Source organism: Mesoplodon mirus (genome assembly GCF_964341445.2).
Source record: "Mesoplodon mirus genome assembly, chromosome: 2".
In the NCBI taxonomy this organism is placed as follows: Eukaryota; Metazoa; Chordata; class Mammalia; order Artiodactyla; family Ziphiidae; genus Mesoplodon; species Mesoplodon mirus.
In genome coordinates, this window is record NC_138977.1 from 128,121,639 (window position 1) to 128,149,065 (window position 27,427).

The 27,427-nt window shown below is 38.2% G+C and overlaps 1 protein-coding gene across 12 annotated transcripts in view; it reads left to right on the forward strand.

Moving 5' to 3' along the window:
• Positions 1 to 27,117, forward strand: part of ELF2 (E74 like ETS transcription factor 2) — a 96,248-nt gene extending 69,131 nt beyond the window's left edge. For 3 of the 12 annotated variants that reach the window (XM_082611308.1, XM_082611312.1, XM_082611309.1), the window contains 7 exons: positions 15,302 to 15,415; positions 16,797 to 16,970; positions 19,163 to 19,201; positions 19,562 to 19,648; positions 22,976 to 23,168; positions 24,319 to 24,669; positions 25,390 to 27,117. In XM_082611308.1, the coding sequence (XP_082467434.1) occupies positions 15,302 to 15,415; positions 16,797 to 16,970; positions 19,163 to 19,201; positions 19,562 to 19,648; positions 22,976 to 23,168; positions 24,319 to 24,669; positions 25,390 to 26,017 (1,586 nt within the window). In that variant the 3' untranslated portion in view covers positions 26,018 to 27,117. Of the gene's footprint in view, positions 1 to 4,768; positions 6,838 to 7,773; positions 8,285 to 15,301; positions 15,416 to 16,796; positions 16,971 to 19,162; positions 19,202 to 19,561; positions 19,649 to 22,975; positions 23,169 to 24,318; positions 24,670 to 25,389 lie in introns of those variants that run through there. The other 9 variants (XM_082611313.1, XM_082611311.1, XM_082611316.1 and 6 more) reach the window with 8 other exon arrangements.
• Positions 27,118 to 27,427: the final 310 nt, after the last annotated feature.

The window sequence follows — 27,427 nt, forward strand, 5'->3', positions numbered from 1 at the left end:
TCATCTGTTAATGGACACTTTGGCTGCTTCTGTATCTTGGGTGTTGTAAATAATGCTGCTTTGAACATTGGGGAGTATATATCTTTTTTTTTTTTTTTTTTTTTTTTTTTTTTTCGGTACGCGGGCCTCTCACTGTTGTGGCCTCTCCCGTTGCGGAGCACAGGCTCCGGACGCGCAGGCTCAGCGGCCATGGCTCACGGGCCCAGCCGCTCCGCGGCATATGGGATCCTCCCAGACCGGGGCACGAACCCGTATCCCCTGCATCGGCAGGCGGACTCTCAACCACTGCGCCACCAGGGAGGCCCGAGTATATATCTTTTTAAATTAATGTTTTTGTTTTCTTTGAATATATACCCAAGAGTGGGATTGCTGGATCATACGGTAGTTCTATTTTTAGTTTTTTGAGGAACCTCCATACTATTTTCCACAGTGGCTGCACCAGTTTACATTCCCATTGGCAGTCCTGTTTTTTTCCTAATCTTGAAGGGACTGTATCTGAAGTTTCAACTTGAAGTTTAATGTTTGTTGTAAGTTTTAGTATATAACATGTACCGGGTTAAGGAATTTCCGTGTAGTCCTTTGGTTTTGTTTTTGTGTTAGTTATACATGGAATCCTGTCAGATACTTTTTCAGCATTCTTTGATAAGTCATGATTTTTCTTCTGGAATATATTAATGTGATCAATTAATTAATGAATTCTCAGGCATTGAATTTTCCTTGCGTTTGAGGATACATGTTACTCATCATTTTGCTCTGTTTTGCTTTAAGTTAAGGACCTTTCATAAGTAATATGGAACTATAATTTCTTTTCTTGTATTGTCCTTATCTAATCTTGGAATCAAGATTACACTAGGCTCATAAAATAATCTAGGTTGCTTTCACTTTTTTTTCCTCCTATTTTCTGTAACAATTTCTGTAAGATAAAAATTAATTTAAAAATTTGCTAGAATTTGCCTAAAAGGACATTTAAGCCTGTAATTTTTTTTTTGTAGAGAGGAGGTTTTGGGCTACATTTTCATTTCTTTGCTACTTACTCTTCTATTCAGTTTTTTCTTTTTATAGTTTATACAGCTTCTTTATACAGTCCATCCAGATTTCAACTTTATTAATTGTTCATAATACTGATTTATTATTTTTATATGTATTGTATCTGTGGTTATTTCTCCCCTTTTGTTCTGTATCTTATTTGTACCTTCTTTTCTTGGTTATCCTTGCAGAGGTCTATCTATTTTATTAATCTTTCTAAAATCAACTTATGGTTTTGTGAATCTTTTCTAGTTTTAAAAATTATTGCTCTCTGTTTCATTTTTCCTGCTCTATTATTTCTTTCCTTCTTTTTTCTTTGGGTTTGTTCTGTTGATTTTTCCATTTTTATCAACTGAATGTTTAGCTTATATATTTTTAAACCTTTTCATTTCCTGGCATCTGAGTACTGTTTTAGCTGTGTCACATATAGTTTGACATGTTGTATTTTTATTGTAATTCATTTCTAAATATTTCTCATTTCCTTTATGATTTCCTTTTTATTCCATGGGCTATTTAACATACACTGTAAGGGAAAGCACATATTAATTTGGCTGGATCAAAACTTAAAATTTTTGTAGGATAGAGGATACCGTAGACCAACCAAAGTAAAAGTCAAACAACAGGCTGACAGAAGATAGTTGGAACACATATCTGAATTGTTGTCTAGTGTATGTTAACATTCTACAGATAAGTAAGACAAAAAAAGTGTCATAGAAAAATGACAAAGGATATGAATAGGAAATTCATAGGGGAAATGTTAATGGCCAATAAGTATATGAAAAAAATATTTATCCTCAGCACTTACTAAGTACACGCAAATTAATACAACAGTGAAAAATTTCCTGCCGTCCAACAGATGGCAAACATTTTTTAAAGTTTGATTATATCTTGTATTGACAAGAATGTAAGAAAAATGGGAGCACTAACACATCACTAGTGGGATTTTAGACCTACTTAGCTACTTTGGAAAGAGTAACATATAAATTTAAAATGCACTTATTCTATGACCTAAAAATTCTCTCTGTAGGTGTATACTGTGGAGAGACTCTAGCATACATGCTTAAGAAAAAATAGATAAGAATTTTTTGCAGCATTGTTTATAAAAGTGAAAAATGGAAACAACTTTATTTGCCTATCAGTAGATAAGTTTTTGAACAAAATGGGGTGTATGTATGCACTGGGATAATTTGAAGTATGTAAAAAGCAAAGCTATATTTACTTATACCAACATGGATAGAATATGAATCTTGAATGAAAAAATTTTAGAATGGCATATATAGTATGTCATTTATGTACCCAAAGCATGCAAAGTAATACTGTATGTCATTCTGGGATACATGCACACACACACATGCATAAATGTACACAGATGTGAAAACATAGACTGGAAGAATATACACAAAACTCATGATAGTGGTTTCTTTGGAGAGATAGAATGGTGAATGAGGACTGGGGGTAGTTCTCAAAGGTGTTATTATCTCCACATGTAATGTGTTATTTCTTAGGGAAAAACAGCACCTTAACATATAGATGACAAACTGATAACAGTTGTTTGTTCTGGATGCGGGGGTCATGACTGTTTGTTATATATATATATTTTTGGTAATTTCACATACATTTAAAATCCTCCTCAAAAATTGTACAAGAGATAACTTCCTAAACAAGGAACACAGATGACTCAAGATTTCTAGCTTGGGATGAAGGTGATGTTATTGATAGAGGAAACAAAGGAGATTTGTAGATAAAAGACCTTTAGGTGCCAGTGGGTTATCCAAATAAAGACGTTTACCGTACAATTGGAAATTAGAACGTAGCACTAAAAAAAATAATAATGAGTCAAGCCTAGAGATGCTGATTTTTGAGTCAGTTCAGAAATCATATATATTGAAAGCCCTGGTGGTGAATGGATACTAACTACCATTCTTGAGAGAGTGGAGAATGAAGAGAGAAAGTGGCTAAGGCTCATGCTTTGGAAGAACAGTCACATTTGAAGGTTGTGCCCAAGTAGGCGAAGTCAATGGAAAAAAAACAAATAGGAAAAAAACAAAGCCAGACTCCTTTCTTTTATATTAACTATCTTTTGCTGATTAACAAATCATCCCAAATTTAGCAGTTTAAGACAATAAACATTATATCAATATTACATAGTTTTTGAGATTAAGGATTGGGGATTGGCTTACTTGCATGGTTCGTAACTCAGGATGTTTCATGAAGCTGGAATCATCTGAAGGCTTGATTAGGGCTGGAGGGTTTGTGTCCTAGAGAGTTCAGTCACATGACTGTTGGCAGGATGCCATTGTTGCTTGCCTAATGGGCAGTTGGCTTCCTCTGAGTGACCCAAAGCAAGAGATCAAGCAGACAGTTTCTGAAGTCACACACCATCAGTTCAGCTTTATTCTCTTTGTTAGAAGTGTCATTAAGTTCAGCCTACAGTCAAAGGGAGAGAGGGGAATTAGATTCCACCTCTTGAAGGGAGGAATATAAAAGAATTTTCAGAAAAGAAAATCAGTAGGTACTAAATGCATCATAGCAGATACACAGGCCTTGTTACTTTGTTGCTTGGGGAGTGTTTGAGAGGAAGGGCTCTAGAGTTCGAGTTCGTGGGTTCAAATCCTGGCTCTGCTCCTGAACACTCTGACCTTCGTCAAGATTCCTCATCTGTGATATGAGCACAATAGTAATATCTGTTGCAGGAATGTAGAGAGGAATAAGTGAAAAAAATGAAGGTAAAGCACTTATCTTGGTGGCTTTTATTTCAATAAGAGTTAGCTGTTATTTACCTACTAGATCACAGCAATAACTTTGATGTAGAGTCTGCCTTTCTGTAATGTTATTAGCAGAATATGCTCTAAGGTATCCACCAGGCTAACCTACCTAGTCTTATTCAATTTTTAAAATTCTGCTTGTTAGTACTTGAGAAAATTCTGCTTAACCTTGAAGACTTGAGAAATGCCGATGTGTGTGTGTGAATGTGTGTATATATACACACATACACATGTTATGTACACATATATTCACATATACTACATGGCTTGAGTCATACTGTGTGGAAGAAATGCATATACAGTAAGTCCCCTATATACGAACCTTCAAGTTGCGAACTTTCAAAAATGCGAACATGCATTGCATCAGTGTCAGACGTGAGTGAAATTGCAGCTTGCCCTCTGATTGTGTTAGTTGGGTACCTAGGCTAACTTTGTTGGACTTACAAACAAATTGGACTTACAAACGCGCTTTCGGAATGGAACTCATTTGTTATGTAGGGGACATACTGTATATTTTAATCCTGCCACATTTATATTTTTAATATTTTACCATGTTAAAAATTCTTCAAACATGCTTTTATTAAAACAATCCATTGCATTTTTTGATTATTTCCTCAGGCTAGGCCCCGGAAATGAAATTCCTAGATCAGTATATATTGATATTTACCTCTTTAAGACTCTTGATATATAATGCTCATTGCTTTCTTGAAAGTTTGTACCAGTTTATATTTCCAGCAGCAGCCTCACCTTGCTTGCTAGTCCTAGTATAGTATTACTGGTCTCTAAAAAGTATTGGTGGCTTTTGAAAGCCTAGTTATAGTAGCAAGACAGAATTGCATTAAACCCCAGGGAATTGTGTTTTTATAAGAGCTTTAAATATATAGGAATATTTTCCAGCCTTTCTGCATTAATTTCTATTTATATATATATATACACACTTATGCATAAATACTATATATGTGTATATACTAACTGTGAAGTATTATGCAGGAATAGATACAGCTGCTGTTCACTTGGAACTTAAAATATAAGGCTGACATGAGTCCATATAATTAAGATGTACCAAGAGTGAAATACACAGACACACACCATTATCTTTCTTTAAAAGCTAACCCTCAAGAAGCAAAGAGTGAGGTAAAAGTTATGTCAGGCTTCAAACTGACTCCCACAGTGAGAAGAGTGTTTCTTTTTGAGCCAAGTCAAGCTGTCGCCTCCAGAAGAAACACACCTTTGGCTTACATTACTCTCTTCCTTTCTAAATATACGAATATCTATGATTGATAAGAGTGGAAATTCAGATTTGCTATCAATTTCAGTGTTCTGCCTAAAGCTAGCAGTTAGCCCCTGAGCATGCCTCATCATCCTCTCACCTGGAAACTGTCTCAGTTTATGATGCTGCCGGTTAATGGATGATCCTTAGTTTAAATTGACTAGAAATAAAAAATAAAAGCTACCAGTCATACAGTTTCTTTTGTCTAATAGGTGGCAAGTTTACCTAACACAAGGAAGAGATCCCTGTTTGGTTTCAGGGGGGCTGTACTTTGGAAATGGCGTCTGGGTCCTTTTTTGGGAAGGTGGGGATCATGGTGGTAGGGCTAGGGGAAAGGCCCCAAAGAATAAATGAGTATTTAGAAGAAATGAAAAAAGCAAAGTCATGGGCTGTGGAATCAACTCTGAAGTTGCACATGTTGGGCAAACATTTGTAAAACGATATAGTATTTATATTACCCCTGGAAAACATTTTTTTCTCTAGTTATCATCACAGTTCATTCAATTTGTCATAAAAATTACACCTTATTTAAAATTTGTAACGACCAAATCTTTTTTTGTTTATTCAGGAAATAACTTTTTGAACACTTATTCTGTAGGAGGCACTGTTTTACGTTGTGTGGAGAAACAACTATAGACAACCTTTTGTTTCAGTTTTTTTTATATTATGAAATTTTGAACCCAGGGAAGCATTTTTTGTGCTTGTTTCAATGAAGCTTCATATGGGTCATTTTATTGGCTTGGTTTCCTGTGTTGTCAGTAAGTCTATAGTCACTAAACGGCAATCTAGCTCCCGCGTCTACTGTATTTAATATGTACGTTATTTGTAATAAGGTTAGTTTTATCAAAAAGATCTTTAAAAGTAGATGATGATATAAGTGAATACGTTCGTTTGTTTCCGAGCGAACCAAATAGCCAACTGGGGGAGGATAATCTAATCTCTCAGAGGTTGGCATGTTCTGTTTGCTAATAAACACCTGTCTAGTGTGCTTTTCCATACCTCTGTAGAGGGAAGAGGGCGAAGTCGGTCCCTGAGAGTGGTTGGAAGCCCCTTACTTTGTACCAGGAAAGCCTTGGTAATATTTTGTAGGTATGACTTTTGGGGTTGGTATGCCTGTTTTACAGAGCAGCGCTTTCAAGTGAACGGCTTACACGCAGCCTACGCTTTGACACGGCCCAACAAGTTAATTAATTAGCCACCTTTCCGTCCAGCTGCGGGACTGGGCATTAGAACTCTTCCAGAAAGAAAATTTGATTAATGGCTCTCTTCTAGCGTGGGGACGACTGCAGACTTCTCTTCCGCAGAGCGTGAAACGTGCGTCTTCCTGCCGAGGGGCCTCGTCCCAGCCGCGGCCCCTCGGACGACTCCCTGCCTCAGGTGTCCTCCGCGCCACGGGCCGCGGCCGCTCTCTGGGGCGGGCGTCCGGGACTTCCTGTCTGGGCGCGGGGCGGAAGGATCGCGTTGCTAGCCGAGGCGGCCGCCGCCGCCGCCCCTGCCGTTAGGTGGTGGGGTTTCTCAGCCCGGCGGCGGGAGGCGGGCCGGCCTCGGCTTCCTGTCGGAGGACGCGCAAGGATCCGGGCGTCGGAGTGTGTGCGAGTGCGTGAGTGTGTGTCGGCCGCACGGCGTGTGTCTCCGGCCGCGGGTTCCGCCTCCTCCCCTGCCGCCGCTGCTCACGGTGTAAGTCAATGTGAAGCAGCAGCTCCAGCCCCGGGATAAACATGGCGACGTCTCTGCATGAGGGACCCACGAACCAGCTGGATCTGCTCATCCGGGCTGGTAAGGACAGGGGAACTTTACTCCCGTGCATCGGTGCAGCAGGAGAGGGGGTGCACAGGGGGCGGGGTGGCTCCCCTGTGGCGGTCAGTGCAGGGGGTCCGGTGTCCCCTTCGGTAACCGGGGCGGCCGGGGGAAAGGGGGGTTGTGAATGAAGTAATGGAGGCGACGAATCAGGAAGTGATCACCTTGGAGAGTAACCTGCCTCAAATCCGGCGCTGTCGCTTCAGGGTGGGTTTGTGGAGCAGCGGCGGCGGCTGCCGGGCGGAGCGCTGGCAGCGGGTGCCGGGCAGCCGAGCCGCAGTTAAGTTGGGGACTCGGGGGCGGACGAGTTGTGCGCTTCACCCCAGTTGCTGAGGAACCAGGAAGTGAGTGAGGCTGTTGTCTCCCGGCTGCGCCTGCCACGCTGTCTGGCCGCAGAGGCCGCTGCTGCCCGCGGTCGGGGGCGGCGGGCTTCTCCGGTGGACGCTCGCCACCCCCGCCCCGTTCTTCTTTCAGACTTGGTCCGCAAGTCCTGGACTTCCGCGCGGACGAGGCAGCGCCGGGCCACGTCCGGTAGACCGATACCCGCCAAAAAATTGCTCTGACCCTCCTCCTCACATCCCCACCTTGTGCGGGCTCGGGAGTAACGGTTCTCGAGAGGGTCCCTTAATAACGTGGAGCGGCCTGGGGGGGTGTTTCTCTCGGGGGCCCGCCTCCCTTTCCTGGTTCAGTGGGCGGCTGTGGAGAAGTAGGCTTATGCCCCTTGCCTCGTGGGTGGGTTTTTCAGGGGGGAGGATGGGAAAGACACGGAGTATGTTTTGTACCCCTGCACTGGAGCGTTGGGGCGTCAGAGAAGAACGTTTATTTTTGTAAACAGCGGGTGAAGGTGGAGGAGCGGGGCGGGCGGGAGGGAGTCTTGGCCCCAGGGAAGTCTCCTCACGGAATTGCCCCCTTTCCCCCTCCCCCCCAAGCCTCCCACCACAGCGGAAGCGCCTCGGAGAGGACAGAACGGCCGGGATTGACAGGCCTCGGGTTCCAATCCGCTCGCCGCGATGTTCCGAATAAGAGCGTTGGTTTCTGGGGGCGGGACTCCTGGCCCGCGCTGGGCCAATGAAGATTGGGCGGGAGTGAAGCTGACAATGTACGCATGGAATTGGAGGGAAGAGGAGTGTAAACACGGAAGTGGCCGCGGCGGTGGGGGATGTGCGGCGCCACTGCTGCAGCGGAAGGGCACGGACTTAAGTTACATAGAGAAGGCGGCTTTACTTAATAGCAGACAGCGCAGCGAGGGCCCTGAGTCGGCGTAGCGGAGCTTGAGTACGGTTTACCTACTGCAGTGAGCGTCAGTGTTCCTTTCCTTGGCTTCTCTTTCATATCGCCATCGATGGGAATTGGAAGATGGGGAAGAGTCACCGACGAGGATTGCTGTAAAGGATCTTACCGGCTGTTTTCCATCCACTGTTTTTAGGTTGGGGAGTTGGTCCTTTGGTTGGTGAAACTCTTGTGATTCAGTTCGTTTGGGAGAAATCATAAACTTACATGTACCCTTAACAGAACTTAATCTGTAAAATAGAACGCTGCACGGTCCCAAAGAAAAAAATCACAGTTTACTGAGTAGTGATTAAAATGCATTTGACAGTTACTTTCTGATTAGAGCAAGAACTTAAATATTAAGGAAAAGGAGGCAAAGCACAATGAGAACTTGGTCTCTTTGTGTACGTTCAGTCCATTAATACTGTATGAATTAAGGGATGGAATTTTTGGCTTTATATTATTGGTACTAACAATACTTTATGGATTGTTTGGGTCAGTAGTGCTGAACATGGACCTTTCCGGAAATGTTACCAGTGGTTGTGAGAACCTTAGAATACTCCACGCAGTTAGAATTTTGTAAAGGTAAAGGTAAGAGAGCTTAATTTTGGCAAGAGAAGGTATTTTTGTCATAAGCTTTTGGAATTATCGTCACAACTGAACGTTACCTGTAGATATTTTGCTTGGAGTGGATACATATACACAGTTTAACATATAGACAGTCTACAGTTCAAAAATACAAAAGTTTTATCTTCTTTTGATCAGGTTTTTTTTGTAAGTTAAATGTTGTTTTCCAGTTCTGCATTTCCTTAGTACATAGAAACCTTACAGTTGAAATTTGTGATTATAATGTTCTGTAAAGAATACATATTACATATAATTGTTTTCAAATTATTTTCTCAGTCATGTTTGTGTAATCTGAAGTTCCTTTATAAACCCTATTTTAGAAGGAAATTTGAGACAGGTTTGCTGATTTATCCAAGGTTTATTCAGTGAGTTAAAAGTGGAGGAGGAAAGGTGGCCCAGAAAATGAAGAATCATGGATCTAAATTTTTATTGCTGCCAATTTCCAATGATGTTGGGAGGGTAATGTTTGTAAGGTTTGTATTTGTATATGGACTTAATGGTATCTTTTCATTCCCTTGAGGGAAGTCATCAAGTGTTAGACATAATTCTTGCTCATGAAGATTTAGTCTAATTGAGGAGACAGATGAAAATCTGTATAATATATAAATGTTAATATAACTGCAGGGATTGCTATATGGGTTCCTGGTAAGTGTAGAATGCTATTAAGGAAAACTTCTAGAGGAGATAAGCTTTAACTTGAATATTGTTAGCATAACTGTTGTTTCTAAATAAGTATAAAGCACTTAGAATTACCATTACTGTTAGACGTTAAGATGCGAGAGGATATAGTTTTGCTTTTATTTTCCCGCCTTCAGAGACTTAACTATCAACTTTAGCTATCAGCTTTCGCTTTAGTTATCAACATGTATGTTGTCAGAGGCATTTGAATAAAGAATGAAATACATAAGCTTATTTACTAAAAATCACTTTCGTTTTCACATATAAAATATTTTGTGTGGTAAAGACTTGACATACTTTATAAAACTTTCACTGGCAACATGGTGTCGGAGAAAGAGCCTTGAGAGAGCCTTGACCCTGAAGTCAGGAGATAAGGATCTTCATCTAGCTGTCACTAAACTAGCTCTTTAAGGCTTCGTTTTCTGTAAGAGAACAGCATTGACTACGTGGTCCCTAATAACTTTTAAAACTCTGAAACTATAGGTGGCTCAGAAATATTTAATGGAAAGCGAAGGTTCTCTTTTTGCTTGGATTTCTTTACATTACACTCTATGAGTGAATTTGTCTGTAAGGTCGTTATGTAATGGGGAGGTGTTAATTTCTTTTGCCAATCTTTGGACCAAATTGGAGCTTGAGGCCATGTCTGTACGTTGAATAAGACTATGATATAGTTTATTTAGTAAATTAAGCTCATTTCTAGTCTGCAGGAAAATATGAATGTTACTTTATTAATACTTAGCGAAAGCGTTGTGTACATGTGGTCTGACTTTTCTGGAAGATTTTCAATTTAAAATATTCTGCCTTCTTATTCTCAAGTGTACATTCCTTGACTTTTTTCTTCCTTTTTTTGAGAAATTGAAAATTGAGAAAGTGGAGAATTTGAGAATTGAGAAATAGGGTAACTCTTAGGAAAGAAGTATTGTTCTACTTTAACATGGTTATTGAATGGAAGGGGGAAATTCTTCTGGAAATGCAGCCTTAAGTATTTTTACGGACAGAACAAATCTGTCTAGTTTGTTAAAATTCATCATGAAATTTGAACTTGAAAATCTTCTAATTTACTGTAAACTGCAATATCTAGTGTCAATCTTGAAAAGAACATCAATTTGAAAAAAAAATTTATCAGGCTATGAAAAGATGAAGCATGTGTTGAAATAAAGTTGGAAGAATGGCATAAATTTTTTAAAACTTTATTTGAAAATGTGTTTAAGAAATTACTCTTTAGAATTCATTGCAGCATTAGTACTAAAATTCATACAGAAATTGAGTTAAAGAGTAACATCAGTGTGTAAAGAGTCATTCAGGGTAATCCAACATCAGTTTCCTTTAGGGACAAATTTAATTGGTAGAGAGGCAGGCAGGAGAGTGCTTTTGATTTATGAAGAGTTAAAAAAAATCATTCATGTGTAAGTCGACAAAGTACTGTTGTACTTATGGAAATGGAATCATAATTGTTCATCTACACACTGATTTTATGTTTAGAAGCTAAAACTTACAGAAACATGAGGATGGAATTTGGGTGTTGTTGATTACATTTGATAATAAATTACAGCTGCAGTTCTTTAATACTAAGATCTCTGGTATGGGGGATTCTGGGAGTTCCCCAGACTCTTTCAGGGGGTCCGTGAAGTCAGATTGGTTTCATGGTAACGCTAAGACATTATTTGCCTTTTCACTTTCACAAGTGTTCACAGAAGTTTTCTAGAGGCTACATGTCTTGATAGAACAGATCGGATGAAAAAGCAAGTATGAGAATCCAACTGTTTTCTACCATGTATTAAAAAGATTTGCAAAAATGTAAAATAAAGCTACTCTCTAAATTTTTCTTTGTTTTAGAAAAGTTATTTTTCATAAACATATTACTTAAAGTTTTCTTAGTTTTAATTTCAAATAGGATAAGTATCTAAACAGGACTTACATAAGCAGAATCTCTTTGTGGTCCTCAGTAATCTGAGTGTAAAAGGGTCCTTTGACCAGAAAAGTTTGAGAATAGCTGAATTACAGTTTTATTTAGTCTATACTTTTCAGTACCATAGCCACTAGCCTCATGTGGTGATTGAGTATTTGAAATGTGGGTGATTCACCAAATTTTTAATTTAATATAAACATAAAAACTGAAGCAGTGGAAAACTTCTTTACATGTTCTTTGCATGTAAACCTCTTTTACATGTTGAAATGCCAGTGTTTTGGATATATACTGGGTTAAATGAAAGGTATTAATTTCCCCTTCTGCTTATTTTCTTAACGTGGCTCCTGGACCTTTAAAAATTACACGTGGCTCTCGTTATATTTTTATCAGACAGCGCTACTGTAGAAAATGATTTTATTCTCTTTCCCTTTTTAACCTGATAATGCAGCTGTATAGATTAGAAAAGTCAAAGGGGAACGGATACAGATGGAGTGCCCCAGACCTTTACCTTTCTGTTTGTTTGTGTTCTTCACTCGCCTATTAACTGTTTCAGTCCTGGGGCGTTAGAGAATAAGCTGTGGTGAGTCAGGTGTGGTAGCTGCGTGATGCCCTTGTAAATATTAGTTTATGGTCTTGCTTGTAGGGGAATACTACTATCACCTAGTGAAGTGTTTTCTAGTTTTTTCCTATTGCTCTCAAATTAAATTGCTGTTAATTTTTATTTTTGACTTTTAAGAACGTTGTTATGAACTAGATCCATTGCCAGCATTCTCTTCTGCAAAGCTGAGAGGTATGTCTCTTGTCAGACTTAATTACCAAGTTTGGTATTTAGTAACAGCTGTCGAGTGAGTCTGGAATAGTCTCCATACAAACACCAGTTGATTAGAAAGCTAGAAATGGAACAATAAGACTCTTAACCAATGGTAAAGGAGGGCATAAGCAAATTTAATTTTTGACACTGATTAAAATTAAAGTAGTTTGGAAATTTATTTGGTATATTTATTTCTTCAAGGAATATTGACCAGCAGTGCCACTGACTAGGGGCAACTAGAAGTTGATACCTGCCAGATTACTTTTAGCTGCATTTCTATTTTTCAAATGAGTTGCTTATTTTTTTAAACTCCCATAAATTTCATACGCAGGCCTAGAAAGACACCAGAAAATCAAGTTTTAAATAAGAGATAAATAAGGAATTTTCAGCCCTCACTTGTAAGTTTGCTTACTTTGATGGCACAACAATGTTACATTCATATTTATCCTTAGGAATTGTGCTGAATTTTAGTTTAAATTGTATTTGAATTATTGATCTGAATAAAATAGTATTGAAAAGTTTTTAAAAATTATGGAAACTTGAATAGGAAAAGTATTTCTTAAATTTCTGTTACCAAAAACTGCTTGTTGACTTATGTCAACAAAAGAAAAGTAAAAAGAGATAGAGCTCACTTTTAACAAATTGGGTTAAGTATTCTTGGAAACTGTCAAATTATTTTGCATCTTTATTTTGTTTTGAAATATTTTACTTCCATTTATGTTTTTGATACTCTGAACTATTCGTATAAGCTTCACGAGGCCAGAGATCTGTTCACACTTGTATCTCAGGTTTATAGCACAGGGTAAAACCCTTAACAATCCTTTGTTGACTGTACATAGAGTATTAGATCTGATTGATAGTTCATAGAGAATTTATGCATTTTTAAAAATATAGTCTCATCCTAAATTTAAAGTATAAATGAGTTAATTTTCTGCTTAAATTTGTGTGGATTCTATTTGTTTTACTCTGAATATAAAATATTTCAGGGAAACAGTATTTTGAACTTAGGGAGAAAGGGGAGGTTGAGGTCGGAAATAATAGCAAGAAAATTTTCACTGACATAACTAACATGAAATCATAGTTTTGAAAACATACCTCAAACTGCACAAGAGCTCAGGGCAGCATAATATATAGCTGTTGGTAAATTTCATTTTGTTTATAACTTAAAACATTAAAATATCTGGTAAAATTCTATTGCTGTATTATTATCAAATACTCAAAGCTCTTACTTTAATATGGTAGAGTTTTTAGGGTGTGTCTTAATACAATTACATAAGGAATTAGTTTACCCAGGATGGTTTATTAATAGCACCTAAGACAACAGCTAAATTGCAACACAAGCAGACTTTAAAGAGAATGAAGTTCCTAGAATAAACTTTTAAAACCTGAGAATCTGCTTCCCAAGGTTCTTTAGTGCATGTGAGTACTGCAGGGGGAGGTACTTTGAAAAAACTACTTGAGAATGGTAATGTATTTTATACTCACTAATAGTAAATTTCTTAAAGTTGAGCTAGAAGGACTGATTGAATCCTGTGCTTCAGTGAAGCTGCAGATAAGAGTAAGCAGGGTCACCTAAAGATAGATTTACTTAGAGGTTTGGCTGCCTCTCTGGAACTGTTTAGCTTTGAGCAGATTTCCATAAATGGAAAGAGCAACTGGAGAGACCCGGTACCTTGGTTGAGAGTGTGGATGTTGTGCAGCAGGTGGTGAAGCGGTCACTGGATTTTCTGTGAATGCTCTCCAGATGGCCGGTGTGGAAGGCCGAGGCCTTAGCACTCGGTGAATTTTGAGACTAAGTGGAAAAGTTGTTTTCAATTAAAAGTTTACTGGAAACAATTTTAAAAGATTCATATCTTTAGTGTTGTAGAACTTGTAAATTTATAATATGGCTTTATGAAATTCGTATAAATATTTTCTTTTAGTCCTTTAGAGGACATCTTGAGAAAAATTTATCAAATTAGAGACTGTTAACATATTCATGTTTCAGAACCTCTTACCAAGCAGAATATTTCAAGTCAGGATGTGAAATTAATTATATCATTAGGATAATGAGTTTGTGCTTGAATTGCTATTTTTCCTGTAAGGTCTATGGGTTGTCCTTAACTTCAAAACATGAAAGAAACACTTGCATGCCTCCTTTATGAAAGGTCTGTTAGGAACCATAACAGATGTAAATGAATTAAGATAGCCCTCCCTGATCTCACGGAGCTTAAATGGTGATAAGAAATTATCACCATTTATTGAATTCTTATCTATATGTGAGATATTTTACATGTTTTTTAAGGGAATCACTGCATTTAATTCTCACAACTGTATGAGGTAAGTAATATTCCTGTTTGGTGAAAGAGGAAACTGAGCCTTACAAGAAATTAAATTGCTGGCCTAAGGTAACAGAAATTCTAAGTGGTAGAGACTAGAGCCCAAGCTTTCGGGCCTGGAAAACCAAACCACTGCTGTACACTTTACTGTTTCACAAATAATTTAATCAGCAAAGCATAAAGTAAGTGTTAGAAGAGAGTTACAAGAGGTGGTAGAACTAGAAAAGGCTTCATGGAGAGGAAAAAAAAACATAGGCGCTCTCTCTCTCTCTCTCTTTTTTTTCTTTCTTTCTTTCTAAATTTCTTGGGTAAAACCCAGCAAAGTCCAGAGAGATCTTGAAGAAGAAAGCAGTTACTGTGAAGAAAATTCCCAAGTTCTCTGGTGCACTCACTAGGAGGGTCTGTAAGAATTGAACTAATTGATTAAACTAATTTAGAAATACGAGTTCCTGACTGATTCTGCTAGGTGTTTACTTAGTAGCAGTATATTAAAATTACAATTGACCTCATAGAACTGTTAATCTACAACCATTCTCCCTCCCCTACCCCGCAAGTTAGTTTTGGCCTAAAATTGATACAGGGTTCAAATTTCAAGGGTCTTTGTTTTCCTTTGGATAAGATTCAGAAATTTCTAATCAATCTCAGTAGTTGCTTTATAATCAACATTCATTTTACAAAGTATAGATACTAGGTTGTTTTGGTTTTAAAATTATTTCTGTAAGTAATTTATATGGGCTAATATGTATTAATGACTCATTTAGAGTTATTAACGTGAGAGTTTAATAACGTGTTCAGTGCATTTTTATTGAGTAGAACTTATTTTCCCCCCAGTGGAAGCATCAGTTCATAGCAGTAATGCACACTGTACAGATAAGACAATTGAAGCTGCTGAAGCCCTGCTTCATATGGAATCTCCTACCTGCTTGAGAGATTCAAGAAGTCCTGGTATGTGAACTGTTCTTTTTTATATTAAACATATCACATCACTTTATGTATCTAGAAAGAAAGTTTTTGTTTTTGGTAATCCAAGGGGATTGTTGGTGTTCTCAAAGTCTATAATACATAAATACCTGTGACAGTAGTAATTGATTTTTATTTGTCAATGTTCCCAAATCTTAAATACTTTAAATCCTTAATTTTCAAAATAAATGAAACAGAAACGTCCACTATAGACAGACAAATAGATGGCTGTTACATTGCTGTTTATACCATCATGTCTTATTTCCTCAACTCTGGGTAAATTATAAACCTTAAGAGAATGGCAGCTGGGAGCATTTGCCACCTGTGACCACGTTCAGTCCTTCCTTCAGTGGTAAATGGGCAGTGACCCCAGGGAGTGCTCCCTGAGGGAGGGCGGACGCAGCTTCCAGTGTTTCCTCACACTCCCTTCAGGCTGCACGTTTTCCTTTTTTTTTTTTTTGGCCCCCTTTTTAAAGACTGCCTTTGAGAGTCTTTTTGTCCTAATTTTAATTTGTCCTGATTTTAATGCCCAAATGTTAATTTGACTTAATACAGTTAAGATTGGCCCTTTCTTTTAGGGATTTACAACATATGTTAAGATCAACCGTACTTTTTAGTTAAAGTAGGAATCCTGTGTATTATTCAGGGATATGAGAAGAAGATTAGGGCATATTGGTCAGTATATTAATCCATGAGAGTATGTATTAACTGAAATAGAAATGTCATATCCTGGTTATTCATGCACATTGAAAGGAAGCCAGAGCAACATTTTATGTAATAGAAAATCTGTATGGACCATTTTAGTGACCCAAAATATCAGGGACTGTTCCAGTAAATAAAATATTAAATATTGAAAGATGATATTCATTTGGCTGTAATGAGCAGGTTTTCTTTTCATATTTTGAAATGAACTGTGCTTACTTTTCCCTAAATGTACGTTTATTACTATAATGTTATACCAGGTGCATGTTCTTCCTAGTTAGAGAATAATGATGAGTGAGTGGAAGGAAAGTAATTATTAACTCACTATTATACTCTTTTATTTTCAAATGTTTTCCCAATTGTCAAAATAATCCAAAGTCTTCTACAGTGAACTTGAAAGTATCTAAAAGTGTGAAGCATGGGGGTTGACTACTTATGATCTCCCCCTTTACCCGGAAGATTAACATTTCCTTCAAGTCGATTTTCTTTGCATTTATTTACTTACATACTTTAGACCATATTGTATATTCAACAAATGAACTTCAAGTTTTTATCCTGCTTTGATGAATTCTTAATAACCTCACCTCTACTAAATATTGAATTGTCCGTATTGAGAGGCATTAATGGGGGTGGGAAATTTTAATTTTTCAACTTTTTTTTATAGTGGAAGTGTTTGTCCCTCCTTGTGTATCAACTCCAGAATTTATCCATGCTGCTATGAGGCCAGATGTCATTACAGAAACTGTAGTGGAGGTGTCAACTGAAGAATCTGAACCAATGGATACCTCTCCTCTTCCTACGTCACCGGATAGCCACGAACCAATGAAAAAGAAGAAAGGTAGAGTGTATTTATAAATTTCTGGGATATTGGGTGAAATTTTTTCTGGTATCTTTCTCCCCCCATCACAGGACATAGGAAATATATGCTGTAGATTTATGATTGATGTTATCTTAATTAGATATTCTCAAAGAATTAAGATTTTGTCTTTTAACATGTTCATACTGTTTAAAGGAGTTAGATTTGAGCCCTAAAAGTAGGTGCCTGCAGAATGAGATTATAATAGGTGCTTGATACACAGAAGGAAGGTCAGAGGTTCACTGCCCATTTTTCTACTTTCTGATCCTTTTAGGTATTTGGTTACTTAAAAAAAAAAATTATTCCTGACTTTCTCTATTTTTCATAATCTTACCTTCCTACTCTTTTTGTGGGCGTTAAAGTAAAAAGCCCAATTTTCTTCCCCTTGTCTTCGGCCTTAAAACACCAAGATTGCCCGTAGGGACTTGTGAGGGGAATGGACTCACCTTTTGGGTAAAGAGCGTTTCCACTTGTTACTTGACGCCTGCTGAGACTTGTGCTCATCTGACCCCAGCGGGTGAGGCACAGGCTCCAGTCCATCTCCAGCATCCTGAGTGGGTTTTTTTTCTCTTTGAATCAAAGGTAAAACTTGAAAGAAATGAAATTCTGTATAAATGGGTACTCATCTAATTCCGCTTTCTTCCTTATCTCTTTCTTCACATTTTGGAATGGGGGAAAAGAAAAATCAAAGGCAACAATAAGGGAAAACTTGTTTTAGAAATAATGGTATTATCTTTGATCTATTAGGTAGCAGTGTTTCAAATTGCTGTGATGGTCACAGGTCTGTGCCTCATTTGCTGTGAGGTACACAGTGGAGAATAAGACAGAGCACCTTCCCTCTTACAATGTAGATAATATGTATTTGAGAAAGGCATGAATGAGAGAGTTTAGAAGGAAGAATTACTTCCTGCTGTAAATGTTTAAAAACAAAAGGAATACATATAAATAGCCCTGTTTACCCACTGCCCTCTATAGCCTTCGGCTGGTTGTCTTATGGAAGCTATTACAAAATACTTAAGAAAATTTTAGATTTAAATGAAGAGGGAAAAGACTGAAAAGCTGAGATCATTTAGGGAACCAAGACCTCTAGATAAACAGGTTGATCTGCCTATGTGGTGGTATGGTATAAACCAGGAAGTAATTTGCCAATTTAATACTAATCTTATTACGTATTTGAAAATAGGTGGTCTTAATGAATGACAATTTAAAAATTACATGCAACATCGTTAATTATTCATTTGTGGTTAAGTACCTTTGGGACATACAAAGTTAGGTAGGTATTTTTTAATAGTAGAAGTTTCTTTTTATTTCTAGAGCCTTTAATATACTAATGTGCATTGTAAATCTCCAAGAGAAGACAGCATGCGGTTCTAAAAGTTAATTTGACTGTAGAACCGTTTTTCCTACTGATGAATAACCTATTTCTCACGTAATACCATTTGGGAAATGCTGCTTTATAAGAATAAGCCTTTTGGGGCTAATCTTTCCATTAAGGAAGTTGGGCTTTTGTGATTGAATTTAGGAGATGGTGAAGACGTCAGTCTTATTAACTGACTGATTTGTACATATAAGTATTATTTAAATTGAGAAATTAAGCTCTGTTTTAACAAGGGAGGCCAGTAAACTTTCTGTTTTAATTTTTGCCAAAGCATATGTCTTAATGAAATCCTAGAATATAATAACTATGCTTTTTGACATATAAATTAAGGCACTTTAATTTAGCTCTAGATAATCCTTGCTAATGAAGAGTGGAGACATCAGAAATCCCAGATGTTAGGACAAATCACCAAATCAGTAATAGTATATGTAATATTCCGAGTCTCTTTCCTGAGGCTTCCCCTCACTGCCAGCATTGATCCGGCAGGGCTGAGGGTTGAATACAACACATTTCAGGCTTAAGCTTTCTTTACTGTAGAGAAGTATAGCTCTTGCTTTTCTGTTCATTGTGGATGCTAGTCTCTCTCAGAGAGCCTTATGGCAGAAGTGAGGGGAAACAAAAGGAAGAGCGCAAACATCTACTAGACCTACGAAGTAATCGCTTGGAAGATTTTTTTATCCTTATAATGTACCTGCACGTTGAGGTGGGGAAATTTATGCTGAAATTCTGGTGAATTGATTGGCTCAGAGCAGTAGAGAGTGTTTAAAATAATATTTTTTACTTTTCCTCATTTGAGCTCAAAGGGCTTCGCAGATTATCAGATCCTCTGCAATCGGTAGGTAAAGCTTTTTCTAACAATTCTGTAGAACAGAAAACAAAAGTTTGTACTAGAATTTGTTTCCATTGCTACATTATTGGAAAAGGTTAGCAAATTGAGGCTCTGACCATGTAAATAATGGGTTAGTAGTGCCTGACTTGCCATGTACATTGACATTACTATCCACTAACTGCTGTAATCTAAAATTGCAGAAGTGCTTTTCATGTTCTTTTAAAAGCAACTTTTATATACACTGAATATATTAATCCATAGATTAGTATCCAGTTTCATGAATAATTTGTTATCAAAAAGCCTGCTATCATGCTTCTGTTATTTTTCCTGTTTTCAACGTGTGGTTTCAATATCTTTTATTTCCAGTTGGCCGTAAACCAAAGACCCAGCAATCGCCAATTTCCAATGGGTCTCCTGAGTTAGGTATAAAGAAGAAACCCAGAGAAGGAAAAGGTAATTTGGGGAGGGCTGTTTTGTAGGTGAGATGGTGTTTTTTTTAGTCAAGTACATTTGTAGGAAAATTACTTCTAGTACACGCACATGTGAGAGTACTGTCTTTGGTAGTAGTTCTTTTTTGCGGTACGCGGGCCTCTCACTGTTGTGGCCTCTCCCGTTGCGGAGCACAGGCTCCGGACGCACAGGCTCAGCGGCCATGGCTCATGGGCCCAGCCGCTCCGCGGCATGTGGGATCTTCCCACACAGGGGCACGAACCCGTGTCCCCTGCATCGGCAGGCAGACTCTCAACCACTGCGCCACCAGGGAAGCCCTGGTAGTAGTTCTTAATCAGGGCTGTATGAGCATCACATGCGGAGCTTTTTCAAACTATCTATGCCTGGTCCTTACTCCACTGAGATAAAACTGTAGGGAGTGGAGGCCTAGATAAACTGCAGGGAGTGGAGGTGGGCAAGCGTTTGAATTTGGAAAAGGCCCTAACTGCAATCTGATACACAGCTGTATTAAGAGCTGTTGTTCTGGAGGATGTGTGTATGTATAACGGCAGGCATCCTCATGGAGAGTCACTTAGAATTGAAAGTTTTACAAAACTAAGACTTCATTTCTCCATACTCTCTTAACTGATAGAAGCAAGGTGAATTTAGTTTTCCAACCAGCAGATTTCAGTCATGTCAGTAAGGATCTTAGAACAAAAATTTAACATGTTTGCTTTAGAGTTTGTATATTCTCATTAAGCACAAAAATAACAATAAGCCTTCTACATTCTCTGCTGTGGTCATTTGTTGCATAAGTTGATTTCAAGTGATCTTAGTAAGGGTTTTAGGTGTGTTCTGATAATCTGATAACCAAAATTTTATCACTTCCATGAATGTTTTCAATAGTTGGATACATTTTGGATTCGTATATTCAAATTTATTGCATCCTCAACGGGTAGTCTGATATATCTCATTTTAAATAATAAAAGCAAAAATTAAATCTCTATTAAAAAAAAAAATTAAGGGCTTCCCTGGTGGCGCAGTGGTTGAGAGTCCACCTGCCGATGCAAGGGGACGCGGGTTCGTGCCCCGGTCCGGGAAGATCCCACATGCCATGGAGTGGCTGGGCCCGTGAACCATGGCCACTGAGCCTGCGCGTCCGGAGCCTGTGCTTTGCAACGGAAGAGGCCACAACAGTGAGAAACCCACGTACCGCAAAAAAAAAAAAAAAAAAAAAATTAAGTCTAGTAAGCCTACCAAGAAATTTAGACAAAAAAATAAAAAATAAAAAAAATCCAGTTACAGTAAACCCTTATTTATTTAGGAACTGTTTATTCAATTTGGGACAGATTTAGGATACTTTTATTTTCTTCTGTGTCTATGGTTGTTTTACATTTCTGGTATCTTAGGTTTTATCTTTTAATTTATATTGAAAACTTTAAAACTTACATAATAGTAGTATTACTAAGTTGAACTGTAAATATACAATTATTACTTTAAAAATTATTTACTTATTTATTTTTGGCTGCGTTGGGTCTTTGTTGCTGTGTGCGGGCTTTCTGTAGTTGCAGCGCGTGGGCTTCTCATTGCGGTGGCTTCTCTTGTTGCAGACCACCGGCTCTAGGTGTGCAGGCCTCAGTAGTTGTGGCCTGCGGGCTCTAGAGCGCAGGCTCAGTAGTTGTGGCGCACGGGCTTAGTTGCTCCACGGCATGTGGGTTCTTCCCGGACCAGGGCTTGAACCCATGTCCCTTGCATTGGCAGGCGGATTCTTAACCACTGCGCCACCAGGGAAGTCCCAGTTATTACTTTAAAAAAAATTATTCCCATCATCAGTGGTGTCTCTTGTATTCAAAGACCTTATGTTTAAAACTGGCAAAAAATTTTGTGATAACCTATTTTTACCAGTCAAAATCACCTTTCATTAAAATTTCAGTTTTGTATTATTAAACTTGAGGCAACCTGTTGAAATGTGAAGATTAAAGTGATTACAGTCACCCCTGGATTAAAAATCCAGTCAGTGTTTCCTCTTCTGCAAAATTATAATGATAATGTCTGCATAGACTTAGTGAACTACCTTGTCTGATAAAGAAGGCTTCCCTTTCGAACTTGTTTTCCTTAAAACCAGAAATAGAATTGTTAATTTTAACTTTGGGATGGGAACTAGGGCGAAGCATTTAAAGACAACCTAAAGAATGTTGATGAGTCTGATTAATTCAGTAGACACAGAAGTACTCAAATCCCACTGTGTGCAAGGCATTGTCTGTTGTGCAAAAATTTCTTCCAGAATAAGTTCTTATAATCTCTAGGTCATAAAATAAAACTGCCCCAGCTACATATCTTGATTAAGTTGAGAGTGATGTAGTTGAAAGTTATGCACGGTTTGATACTAAGGGTTTTTAGGTATTTGTGCTGATGGACAAATGTAACATAGTAAAGTTGAAGAGATACAAATAACATTGTAAAGTTGAAGGTTAATTTTTTTAAAGTCAGTAGATGTACACGGGGCTCAACTATGGGTTAATGGATTGACTGAATTTTCAGGGAAATACAGGATGAAAATGAAATGCTAGAGGAGAAAAACATCAGCGTTTCGATTGAGTAGCAGCAGTGGCTTGATGTGGAAGCCTCCCACCCTCAAGGTTCTTCTCATGTAGCCCGTAACTTGGATCTAGATTTGATGATAGTAAAGGGTTATTGAGTAGGAGCCTGGAGATGACCTGGTGGCTCACTGGTGGCATATGTATTCTGATCTTCTTCTCGGGACTCTCTTCTGTTCTTTCATCAATTTAAGAACCTCTGCACCTAGAGGCTTACAAAGGGAATAAAAGAAAAACAGCAGCCTGTTTTTAGTCTTCTAGTCTTCTCATAACCACTGCCCACTACTCTTCCCCAACCTTCCAAGAAAAGAAAAGAAAAGAAGAGTGATGCTCTCTTCCCTTTGGGACTCAGTTTCTTATTTTACCTACCTAGAGTCCTTCCTTTCCTTCTATGCAAATCTTAGCCATCTTCCAAGACTTGATAATGTCTTAACAATCCACTTTATGTTCACTCCTGAAACCTCAGACATTATTTTCTATCATTCATTTGAAATATAATTGTGCCTGGCCTTATGTTATAGCTTATATTGTTTCAAACTATTGTTTATTTTTTGAATTGTTGTTATTTACTAGACAACACAATTTGACACTGTACAAATGATTGCCAATCTAGTCAAGTATTTCATGACAGACTCTCGGTACATTTGTGCTTCACCAATGGTAAATTAATTGATTTTTTTATCCAGCATAAGTAAATATTTGCTTTTAATTATGTTAATTAATCTTTAATCAATATCTATGATTGTTTTCAAAGGAAACACAACCTATTTGTGGGAGTTTCTCTTAGATCTACTTCAAGATAAAAATACTTGTCCCCGGTATATTAAGTGGACTCAGAGAGAAAAAGGCATATTCAAGCTTGTGGATTCAAAGGCTGTCTCTAAGCTTTGGGGAAAGCATAAGAACAAGCCAGACATGAACTATGAAACTATGGGACGAGCTCTGAGGTAAGAACCCAAAAGAAAGAGTTTTCAGACAAAACTTACATATCTCTTAATATTGTCTATTAACTATTTAAAGAGAAGCTGTTAAAATCCCTTGCTTGTAATTTGGGGGGGATTTTCTAGAGGAGCTTCTTGTATATGGACGCAGGTGGGGAGACAGGAGTTTGGTCTAGACGGCTAAAATTTCCAACACCATTGGAAAATCCATTTTTGTGGGAAATGTGCACCTTTCAGAAAATTAAACCCAAACAAAATAGTTTCCAAATTGTGAATTTGCTCTTTAGTTCCTGCAAACTTACTATAATGGATTTATCTTGATATGAAACTTTCTCTTAAGTTTTGTCAGTTGGAGGAACCCACATAACTTTGTAATGCACGTGGCTTATTCTAATTAAGGGTATTTTGTAAATGAACATAGTTTAGTGACAGTATTCATATATACCACAGATTCACTTCTATTAAGCATGGCTTAGGTAATTTTTCCATGTAACATGAGATTGTTTTTATAACCTATGTAAATCAGAACTAAGTTTTTACCAGTGTCTGTAAAATTCAGTCGTCCCTGAGGGGGATTGGTTCCAGGACCCCCCGCAGATACCAAAATCCATGGATGCTCAAATCCCTTCTATAAAGTGGCGTAGTGTTTGCCTATAACCCACCTACATCCCCTGTATACTTGAAATCATCTCTAGATTACATGTAATACCTAACACAGGGTAAATGCTGTGTAAATAATTGCTATCACATTGGCAAACTCAAGTTTTGCTGTTTTGTGGAATTCTTTTTTCCCCGAGTATTTTCGATCCATGGGTTAGTTAAATCCATGGATGAGGAACCCAGGGACATGGAGGGCCAGCTGTACAGTAAGATATTCTGTATTTAGGTTAAATTACTTCCTTTAAGAATGAGCTTTTAGCTACTTTACAGATCTCAAGGTTATATAAGACCAGTGGCACCAGGTTCTAATTTCATTCCTACTTCAAATTCTTAGCCTTTTGAACAATCCAGGCAGTGTGAGTTCCTCCTTATCTCTTACTAGAATCAGTGAATGTTTCTGTTAGCATCTCTTCTACATGGTGTTTTTGTTGGAGGGTAGGGAGGTGGGGAGAACAAATGTAATGTACTTGATCTATTTAGTACTTTTTCCTGACAGATATTATTACCAAAGGGGTATTCTCGCAAAGGTTGAAGGACAGAGGCTTGTATATCAGTTCAAGGATATGCCCAAGAACATAGTGGTCATAGATGATGACAAAAGTGAAACCTGTAATGAAGATTTAGCAGCAGCTGCTGATGAAAAATCATTAGAACGAGTGTCACTGTCTGCAGAAAGTCTCTTGAAAGCAGCAACTTCTGTGCGTGGTGGGAAAAACTCATCTCCTCTGAACTGCTCCAAAGCAGAGAAGGGTGTAGCTAGAGTTGTGAACATCACTCCCCCTGGTCATGATGCTTCGTCCAGGTCTCCTACTACTACCGCATCTGTATCAGCAACAGCAGCTCCAAGGTAAGTGAGGGAAACCATTAGTTGTAACGGGTTTAATTTTTAGAAAACTCTTTGGCAGAAATGATATGTTCCCTTTTTTAATATTTGCATTCTAAGAACTCACTGTTGTCAGGACTTTGAAAAGTGCTTGGCATTTTTAAATGTATTTTGTTGTTGTTGTTAAAGTAGATGTCTCCTCTAACCTGAATGGATTTTTAGGGTCTTACGGATGGAATTTAACGTAGGCTTTAGGGATTGATGGATGGATGGATGGATGGATGGATGGATGGCTGTGTTGGGTCTTCATTTCTGTGCGAGGGCTTTCTCTAGTTGCGGCGAGCAGGGGCCACTCTTCATTGCGGTGCATGGGCCTCTCACTGTCGCGGCCTCTCCTGTTGCAGAGCACAGGCTCCAAACACGCAGGCTCAGTAGTTGTGGCTCACAGGCCCAGTTGCTCCGCGGCATGTGATATCTTCCCAGACCAGGGCTCGAACCCGTGTCACCTGCATTGGCAGGCGATTCTTAACCACTGCGCCACCAGAGAAGCCCTAGGCTTTAGTTTTTAAAATATATTCGTCTCATGGTATTTCATACTCTAAACTTAAGGGGTTTTCGGTACATTTGTAAAATTTGGGAGCACTAGTTTTATATGTTTTGGATTTGCATTCATCTTTTTGCTCAAGAGACCTATTTTATAGTTTAACATGAAATATAATCAACTTTATTTTTTACCTCTACTAGGACAGTTCGTGTGGCAATGCAAGTGCCTGTTGTAATGACATCGTTGGGGCAGAAGATTTCAACTGTGGCCGTTCAGTCAGTTAATGCAGGTGCACCCCTGATAACCAGCACTAGCCCAACAACAGCGGCCTCTCCGAAGGTGGTGATTCAGACAATCCCTACTGTGATGCCAGCCTCCACTGAAAATGGAGACAAAATCACCATGCAGCCTGCCAAAATTATTACCATCCCAGCTACACAGCTCGCACAGTGTCAGCTGCAGACAAAATCAAACCTGCCTGGATCAGGGAGCATTAACATTGTTGGAACGCCACTGGCGGTGAGAGCGCTCACCCCGGTTTCAATAGCCCATGGCGCGCCTGTCATGAGGCTGGCAGTGCCGCCTCAACAGGCATCTGGCCAGACTCCTCCCCGAGTTATCAGCGCCGTCATAAAAGGGCCAGAGATTAAATCGGAAGCAGTGGCCAAAAAGCAGGAACATGATGTGAAAACTTTGCAGCTGGTACAGGAGGAAAAACCGGCAGATGGAAATAAGACAGTGACCCACGTAGTGGTTGTCAGTGCGCCTTCAGCTCTTGCCCTTCCTGTAACTATGAAAACAGAAGGACTAGTGACATGTGAGAAATAAAAGAGCAGCTCTCCCATGGACGTTAGAATGTTAGTGACAGTCCTGACATTAAGCATTTGCAAGGATGTCATCAAGAGAAGTCAAAAGACTTTAAAACATTTTTAATGCATATAAGAAAACAATCAAACTTACTGGAAATAAATTACCTATCCCATGTTTCAGTGGGAAGTGAACTACATGTTGAGACGCTGACAGAAAACTGCCTCTTACAGTAGGAAACAACTGAACCCGTCAATAAGAAAAAGGATTGAAAGGGACCAAGCAACTCACTACAATATCAAGTTACACTAAGACTTGGAACACTAACATTCTGTAAGAGGTTATATAGTTTTCAGTGGGGAGGGATTGGGATGGGTGATCTCATTGTTACATATAGCAATTTTTGATGCATTTTATATGCATACCAGCAATTATTACTGTGTTCACACAGAACTCACTTAACTGGTGCTATGTGAAGACTGCTAATATAGGTATTTTAGAATGTGAATTGAAGAATGGATCCAAAAGCTTCAGAAAGAGATAGCAAAAAAGATCTAGTGCGATTTTTTTTTTTTATCATATAGCTTAAGCTGAAAACAAAGGCCTTAGACTAATTTTCGGTTTTCTTTATTGAAATAAGCTAATGGCTTGTTTGTGTAAAGCTTTTTTATTAAAAGAAAAATTTTAAAAATCTTGTACCTAGCACAGTATTGTTATAGAATATACATGTAACATTTTATATGGTAGTTTAAGTCTGTCAGTTTCTTAATTGTGGACAAATTAACAGTTGGCTCTGGCCTTCCTTTTGCTGTAAATGTGCCTGTGTCACTCACTTCGCCCTGGCATCTGCGCAGACATAATCCGTTTCAGTTCTCCTGTCACTTGGAAGTTAAGGCTCAGCATGAATTTTTGTCAGGTAGCTCTAATGCCTGGCGTTTTCTTTCTTCCTTTCTTTTTTTTTTTTTTTTTTTGTTTAGTTGAAGTTTAAGGGGAAAGTACCAGTGTTCAGATTTGAACTATAATAGTTTGTATATTCAACATTTGAAGTATATTCTATTTTGTTGTACTCTTGTTTCAAAGTGTATTCAAGTAGGTTTTCTGAAATATAGAAATGAAATTTATCTTGTCTCTGGTGATATTTATAACAATATTCAAAAGCTACTATAAACATACTGTTTTAGTTACAAAGTAACAGAAGTCCTATTTCTCCTTCCCAACTACTGCGTGAAGAAATTCTACTTCTGTTTTGTTCCATTACATTAATATTTAGCAAGTAATCTGCATGTTTCCACTTCCTTTCTAATTACTATCATGTAATTATTATAATGTTCTACTTACATAATGAATTTATTATTTTAATGTTGGCCACACTTAATTTATATTTCCAATCAGACCATTTGTTTCTCATTCAGACCTTTTGAGGGTGAGGAA